This window comes from Staurois parvus, unplaced genomic scaffold (genome assembly GCF_062004578.1).
Source record: "Staurois parvus isolate SC_StPar_1 unplaced genomic scaffold, SC_StPar_1.0 ptg000106l, whole genome shotgun sequence".
Lineage (NCBI taxonomy): Eukaryota > Metazoa > Chordata > Amphibia > Anura > Ranidae > Staurois > Staurois parvus.
The window spans coordinates 7,927,284-7,936,394 of NW_028317902.1; the positions used below are offsets into that span (position 1 = coordinate 7,927,284).

The following is a 9,111-nucleotide window of genomic DNA, read 5'->3' on the forward strand; positions in this document are numbered from 1 at the left end:
AGGATAGATTGTGCTGTCTGCATGCAGCTAAAGGTTTGATATTCAATTCTGATGGTGCGTACCTTTAACGTTAATATGCAATCAGAACTTTGACATGCAGTAATTCACAATCTAGATAAAACAATGTTACCTGTATTCCAAATTCACTCTGGGTTCTGCCATGTAAAATCATCATCTGCAGTTGCCAGACACAGATTGGTGCAGGGATCTCCAGGCTGCACATCTTTTATATGCAACTCTTTTTTGGAGATTTAAATAAAAGGTACAAAAACCATACAATTTCTGCTGCCAATTGTTCTACAGTGCCATCACTTCAGTACATCATTTCTCTAGCCACTCAATATTCTGATATTGCTTCATATGCAACAAATTGTTTCAAAACTATTCTGTCATATACCTACCTGGCTGAGAAATTTCCAATTGTATCAGCATCTGATATTCTTTGGTCTATGGGCCATACTTTTATTTAAAAAAGACCAAAACTAATACAGGGCCCAGGTATCAGAGAATATGCACCTTTATTATATGTTTCTCAGCAATGTAAGTATCATAATGACAGATGTCAATAATGAAGTACATATTGGGATCGATTTTCTAAAAAATTAAAGCCTGTTCGACTAAATTTATATTTAATTTGCAAATTGAATTGTAGCAAATAAAATCAACCTGTGTTAACTTGTATCCCCCCATTAACAAAAAATAGTATTTTTCCTAGAACATAATTGACACATTAAAGTGAACACAGTGTCATGGTATTATACTGTACAAAGCTCAGTAATCATTTACTTTTTCAAGTTGACAGGCTCTACTCCTTAAGTAAATAAACACCACTAAATCAAGGCCTTTTAAAATGTTAGTAGAAATGTAAAACGTTTCTAAAAGCTTCTGAATATTTTGGGTCAAAAGTCACTCATGACTAGCTCTTGCAGTTCCAGGTAGCCTTAATAAATGGAAAGGCTGATTTCAGCAAGAAGAGGAAACTTGGTGATCTTCCAGCAAAAATATTGTACTTTTACAAACTCTTATCCCTTCTAGTGTATAAAAGAAACAAATAGTGATCTTATCTGATATTAGATTGGGGAAATAGACCCTAAAATTGTCTCACAGCTGCACATCTACAATTACAATGCACAATTGCATAATACAAATATCCATAATGTTATTGCAGCAATATAATGGCATAATGCCATATATATCAAATCTTGTAAACCATAATTGGTTTTATTTAAGCTGGCATTACATCTTGCTAAAATTATTTACACACACACACACACATATATATATATATATATATATATATATATATATATAAATATAAATACACATATATATATATATATATATGTGTGTATATATATATATATATATATATATATATATATATATATATATATATATATATACACACACACACACATACATACATACAATTTGCCATCAATAATGACATTTTATTCTTGCATATAGTATGATATTGGATCAAATTGCACAATGTATACAGCACAATTACAAATAATTGAAGAAGTATAAAAAGATTTTCCAGTTCAATAATTGCACCATTCTTACAGGTCAGACTATTATTATTATTATTAATATACAGGATTTATATAGTCCCCCCAGTTTTCACAGTGCTTTACAATATAAAGGGAGACAGTACAATTACAATACATTTCAGTACAGAAGGAATAGGAGGGCCTACACAGTAAAACTTTTAAATCCAACTGATCTTAAAAAAAATTAAGGATGAAGTTGTCAAAGAAGGACCTGGACAAAAAAAATTCCCAAATGACAGAAGTATATATAAATATATACATCAGCAGTATGGCACTGAACTCAATTATCAAAGCTTTAACACAAGAATAATGATCTTTATTTCAGCCATGTGAATGTAATGTTAACTGGAAATAATAACTGTCACTTATATTGAAAATAAGGATCTGGTCTTAGCTTTATGAATTCAACCTATTTTTTTTTTCATTATTATCATGATGCTCATGTATAAAGACAGAAGGAAAGGCATGAATCCTGGCAACCAATCAGATTGCATCTGTCATATTTCAGGTACCAACTACAAAGCAGGTGTACATAGAAGTCTAATTGGCTGCTGTGGGTAACATCTCCATCTTTCTATTAGGCAGTGCAATAATATTATATGTATTGATGGGGTCACACTACACAGATGCCTTGCTGCTATTCCAAAAGAGCAAATACTGACATCGATACAACATTGTCATAGGAGCAGCATGATATGGTTTTTTGGAACTTACTTCTCATAGTCAGCCCTGCAGTAGAGTTTCTTGTCTCGATAGAAGCAGCTGCTCTCCAGGGGCTCTTTGCAGGCACAGCACTGAGCACACTGTTCATGCCATAAACTGTCACTGATCCTCAGGAGGAAGCGATCACAGATCACCCGATCACAGCCCTCACACACCCACTTCTGATCCAGAGCTCGTCCTGCCATAGAAGAGGGCAGATTGATAAGTCTCCCCTGCTATATACCTTCTATACAAATCCCCAACACCAGATGAACACGATGATTTACTAAAACTGGAGAGAGTAAAATCTGGTGCAGCTCTGCACAGAGACCAATCAGCTTCCAGGTTTTATTGTCAAAGCCTAATTGAGCAAGCTGAGGCAAGAAGCTGATTGGCTACCATGCACAGATGTACCAGATCTTGCCTTCTCCCGTGTTAAATCAACCCCAGTCTGTATCATCTACTGCCTTCCTGCATAGGTTGGCTCTATAAGCCTCCAGCCTGCCAGACACAAAACATCGGGGCGCTTTGTTGCTCCACAACCATCAAAAACTTGTCATTAAAAGAAATAAAAAGCAAAGTCAATAAAGTAAAGCCAATAAAGAAAGTCATTTGTTCAATCCTGTACAATCTTAACCAAAGAAATAAAAATCAAAGTCAATAAAGTAATGCCAATAAAGAAAGTAATTTGTTGAATCCTGTACAATATTAACACACACACATATATATATATATATATATATATATATATATATGTATATATAAAATCAATAACTGATTTGTCGTGATCTGTGTTGCTAATCATCTCAAAAAGGACATAATTATATTAAGCCTATTAAAGACAATTTGGTAAAAATGAGGAATTGCAATGTGTATATTATATTAATTTTGTAGACTTGATTTTAATGGTAGAACAAATATTCAATGTAAACGTCTGATAAATGAGCCCCCCTATTCCTTTCTTCTATAGAACCATTATTTCACTTAATTCCCCTGCTGGACTACAGTCAACTCCCCATCATTGCACAATAAAATACAAAATCATTCAATATGACACAAATGGCGTTGTAAAACAATCCATTTGTTTGTCTCTATTTCTTTTTCTTTCTGTGGCATTTCTAATCTTGTTAATTTAGAATAGTTTACAATGTATTATTTGAAGTGAAAGTCTATAGTGCAGCCAGAGAGTTTGTTACAATTACTATACATTCTCTACTAGTACTACACCGTTTATTATTATATATGTGTTGCTTGGGGTAAACTGTGTATTTCATCTAATTATCTCATCCATCCTTCATATTTCTGCTGAGGCTCCCGAATGTCATTGTCCCAATTTCACTGACCTCAGCTGTCAAGGTGACTTTCTCTTTGGATCTGAATCAAGTATATATATAAAGTTTATAGTGTATATACAGTATAATGCAGTCAGTTTATTCATCTTAATGTGGCCATATTTGGATGTATTACATATATGTGCTAATTGCATTTCCATAATCATTCACACATTCAACACTAAGGACTATTATAGGGTGTATGTCTCTGGATGAGCAGATATATGAAGCGGATTCCCTCTATTGATGGGGGTCTCTCAGCTGCTGAGAAATCTCATAAAAAAACATAATAGATGTAACCCTCAGGCATGAGAGCCAGAAGGGGTTAATATTCTTTATTAAATCTGAGGAGCCCGAGGTGTGAGTCCTGAACCCGACTGCAGAGCTTCATTACTGTGTCTGGATGGGGGTGGAGGGGTTCTATCTGTCTAGTATTTGTATTCACGAATGGCCCAAAAGGCAAACTTAAAAAAGTTTTTGTTAGTAAAGCACATAAAAAAGAAATACACAAGTCACAGCAATATATATGTATATCATGGGTAAAGTCAAATGATCCTATAACTACATCTCTAGCTTTCTTTCATTCTATCAATGGCCAAAAAGGCATCCCTATGTGTTAGTAAAGCACATATAAAAGAGCAATAGCTACTATATATATATATATATATATATATATATATATATATATATATATATCATGAGTGAAGTCAAACGATCCTATACCTGCATATCTATCTATCTATCTATCTATCTATATACCAAAAAATTTTAAATGTTAATAAATGTTAATAAAGTATATAATAATGACCAGTATCTACTATATTCACATCTATATGTGATTGTTTTCTACCAATATTCCCTCCTTCTTATTTATTAAACAAATAATATTAGTATCTTTATAATCCTTCTCTCCATCCTTCTGGATGGTTTTAATATTATATATGTGCTCCCTATCTTCTATCTAATTATCTATTATCTCTCTTTTATCTTTTACATATTTTCCCCTTGCTGCTTGGACTGATGCAATGCATGCATATATATATCTTTTTCTTTTTCTTTTCTTTCTTTCTTTCTTTCTTTCTTTCTTTCTTTCTCTCTTTCTTTCTTTCCTTATGATTATTATCTCCTGTCATCTATCATATATATATATATATATATATATATATATATATATATATATATATATGACTCAGTCCATCAATCTATCTATTTAATATTTGCATTTGTATTAATCAAAAGGCATACTTAAAAAAATAAAATGTTAATAAAGTATTAAAAAATTACCAGTATGATATATATATATATATATATATATATATATAAATATATATATATATATATATATATGTGTGTGTGTGTGTGTGTGTGTGTGTGTGTGTGTGTGTGTGTGTGTGTGTGTGTGTGTGAGATCCTCTAACTCTATTTATCTATCTATCTAGTATTACTGAACTAGAATAAATATATACGGCTAGTAAAATCACATACACAGCTCTGAATAGACGTATAACACGCCTATATAATACTAAAGACAATTAATGATCCTTTTATTGTATCCCTCTTCTTCTTTTTCTCTCTCCCCCTGCCTATTCCATATATCTTCATGATTTTCATTAGTACAGGCTTAGTTCAGGGAACCTGGTATTAGTAAACTATAACAAAAAATATAAATATAGACATAAAAATACTCCAATGTAATAATGTAAAGCCCCAAAAATCCTGTAAATCTCTCTCTCTTTCTTTCTCTCCCTCTCTCTCTCTTCCTCTCTCTCTCTCTCTCTCTCTCTCTCTCTCTCAATCTCTCTCCCTCTTTCCCTCTCTCCCTGTTTTTTCCTCTCTCTCTTTCACTGTCTGTCTTTATGTTTTTCAAGAACCCAGTTCAAAAAACCAAGTACTTCTATGTGCTATTCTATCTCCACTCTTATCTAATATATATCTTCATCTCCTGTATGTTAATGATCATATACCTAGTTTAAATAACTCCAGTTTCGGATGTACCAACGTTTTATATACTGTTACCAAACTTTTATTTTATTATTACCTGTGCTTTAATTGCATATACAGGATTATAATCGATCGCACGATGTCTTCTACATAAACATTCAATTACAGATTTAAATAACGTCAAACCTCCGAATAAAAAGCTTTGATAATGAAAAGTCATGGGTGACCCGGACTATTCACATATCTGGTGATAACAGAATTCATGTGATATACAGAAAATGACTGGATCTATAGACACACACAGCTCTCCTGATCTACAGCCGATGGTCATAAGAGAATAAGCCCCGATCCTAAACCCGATCCCAGCCCTCCCTGCCGACACTCACCGAATAAAGACAGATTGGCGGAGTTCTCAATGACATTCTGGATATTATCCCCCATTTTCAGCCCATCAAGCATGGTGACACACTGGAAGTACAAACAACACATCAGGGACTTTTACAAATGTAATGAAGTCTCAGCGGTCCATGGGAGACCTTCTCTGTACAGAGCAATGAAAATGGCATTATACTCAGAGAACAAATCAAAGGGATGGAGTGCCTCTAAAAGTCTGTTCTGTATAGAGATTCAAAAAGTGAAGCTGTTTCTTTATTTCAAAATAAAATTATATAATTTATTGGAGTCTTTCATATCATACAAATATCTGTATAACAGTAATTGGCAATAAATGAGTTAACAGTGTATATACAAATCGTAGGAAGTGTGTGATTAATAATTCTTATCATTTTCTACAGTATTATGAACATCAGCATTATATATAGAAGAAAACAAGTTCTAGGTCTCCAGCGTATACAAAAGAACATTACATATACTTGGGGTCTATTCAACAATGTTTTACCCAACGTTTACACATATTCACATTTCAGATCGAAAAATGTGTGAATTTTGGAGGAAAGTGGTGTCAATCTTGGGTGAGAACACTTCCAAGTCCACCTTTTAGATTAACTTTATGTAAGCTAGAAAGTCCCTTAATTGACAGGACATCACTGCAAATAATTTGTTTATTGGTACAATTTAAATAATATTGCAACTAAATGAAAATTAATGAAAATGTAATAGCTAAATAAATAAGCAATTAATTGATTCATTAAATGGAAAGGCAGGTAAACCGAGAGAAACGATTAAATGCCCTTAGATGCACAGGGAAAAAAGAGTTTAATTAAAACAGAAAATAAGCACAATATTGTAGTTGTTATGCTCAAAGCATTCAATTAGAATTAATTCATAAAAATGAAAGGTGATCTTTAATTGGTTGGTATAAGAAACAACTCCAGTTTTGTGCTCTTTTTTGTTTCTCTAGTTTTGCTGAGTCGACACAAAGAGTAAAGAGAAAACTATGAAAGGCACAAGATAGATGACAAAAATAAAGAAAGATGGAGAGAGAGAGAGAAAGAGATAGAGGGGGGAGGGAGAGAGAGAAGGAAAGAAAGAAAGAAAGAGAGAGAGAGAGAGAGAGAGAGAAAGAGAGAGAGAGAGAGAAAGAAAGAAAGAAAGAAAGAAAGAAAGAAAGAAAGAAAGAAAGAAAGAAAGAAAGACAGTCCAAAGAAGAGGGTACGTAAATAAGCAGAAGATAGATAGATAGATAGATAGATAGATAGATAGATAGATGCCTAGACAGATAGATAAATAGATACTGTAAGTTCAAAGGAGAAGGTAATACATATTATGAGAAAGAAAGAAAGAAAGAGAGAGAGAAAGAAAAGTAAGAAAAAAGTTCAAAGAGGAAGAGAAGTATATGATAAGCAGAAGACAGACAGATAGATAGACAGACAGATAGATAGATAGATAGATAGATAGATAGATAGATAGATAGATAGATAGATAGATAGATAGATAGATAGGGCATGCTGATAAATATGTGATAGAAGAAAGAATGTGATAGAAGAAAGAAAGAAAGAAAGAAAGAAAGAAAGAAAGAAAGAAAGAAAGAAAGAAAGAAAGAAAGAAAGAAAGAGAAAGAAAGAAAAGAAAGAGTCAGGAGGAGCAAGGGGAACAAATGTGATAGATCGATCGATTGATCGATAGATAGATAGATAGATAGATAGATAGATAGATAGATAGATAGATAGATAGATAGACAGACAGACAGATAGCATACATATAATATTAAAGCCATCCAGTAGGAAGAGAAAAGGATTATACAGATATTATCTGTTTAATAAATAAAGTAAGAGGGAGTGAGGTTCGGTAGATGACAATCCCAGATGACAGAAATGTTGGTATTAGCTCCCAGACAGAGTGAGATCGGACAGACAGACAGGCAGATGAGACAATACACAGGTAGATATGACAGATGATGGTTGTTAATAGGGGATTTGTGGGGTCCTGACAGATGATGCATCGCCCGGTGTCGGACACTCACCCAGATGTGTGGTCAAGAGGAGGAGGTCATGCACAGATAGTGATGGATCTGATATAAGGAGCGGACTGTGTGCTGACACTTGTCTCCACCTCCTGGCTCCAGGTTAGAGGACAGCCCCCCTCCGCACACTCCGCTCTCTGACACCTGTCACTCTTCACTGGCCGCCTGCTGGGAGATCGGGGGGAAGCCCGGTGACTGAGATCACATCGTCCTATGTGGGATACCTGCCACCCAGAGCTGTGATCGGAGCTCAGGGATCCCTGTATCCAGTCTGCGCTCCGGTCCGATCAGTGTGCAGGAGATCCTGGACATCACCTCCCTCTATCAGAGAAAACTTCCTGATCTTCCTTCCAGTTTTCCTTCTTCCCTCTCCCAGACCCGCCTCTCCTTCTCCTCTGCCTGGACTACATGACTTCCTTAGCACACACATCACTGGCCTCCCATCACTCCCAGCTTTCTGCACTTCGTCATCATCGTGGATTTGGGAGGTTATACTGTATACATCGAGCATACACCAGATCCCAACCCCAATCCCTGTCTCATCTCATCCTGGCCTCACAACTTTCCTTTTTATTGGCCGATCAATGTGAGACTAGATCAAAATGATCCAATCCACAAATAAATGAGTAGACATACAATAACTTCCCTTTTGGATCGATTTAGACCCCCATTAGTTTCAATCGGATTCAGTTACACAGTTGACCTGCAATGGTGTAAAATTCTTGATCGTTTTGTATCAATTCTGGACTCTGAAGAACTGCAAGAAAAAAAGCAGCAGATAAACAGGTACAATTTATGTAGGAGGATTTGTTTTATCTCTGTGTATCACATGAGGCCAGTCACTTCACTGGGTAAATGGAAGGGTTTACAGCCACTTTAACCACTTGCCTACTGGACACTTTCACCCCCTTCCTGCCCAGGCCAATTTTCAGCTTTCAGCAGTGATACCCTGTAAATGACAATTGCGCGGTTATGCAACACTGTACCCATATGAGATCTTTATCATTTTTTTTAGACAGATAGAGCTTTCTTTTGGTGGTATTTAATCACCACTGGGTTTTTTTTATTTTTCGATAACGAAACTAAAAAGACTGAAAATTAAAAAAAAAAAGCTTTTCTTAGTTTCTGTTATAACGTTTTGCAACTAAATAATTTTTCTCCT

General features: G+C 34.7%; 1 protein-coding gene across 1 annotated transcript in view; it reads right to left on the reverse strand.

The window, feature by feature from the left end:
* LMX1A (LIM homeobox transcription factor 1 alpha) overlaps window positions 1–8,303 on the reverse strand; it is a 147,045-nt gene extending 138,742 nt beyond the window's left edge. Inside the window, exons 1-3 of the mRNA XM_089671575.1 lie at window positions 7,950–8,303; window positions 5,914–5,995; window positions 2,268–2,454 (exon numbers count right to left, since the gene is read on the reverse strand). Coding sequence (XP_089527701.1) covers window positions 2,268–2,454; window positions 5,914–5,986 — 260 coding nt within the window. The 5' untranslated portion in view covers window positions 5,987–5,995; window positions 7,950–8,303. The remainder of the gene's footprint in view (window positions 1–2,267; window positions 2,455–5,913; window positions 5,996–7,949) is intronic.
* Window positions 8,304–9,111: the final 808 nt, after the last annotated feature.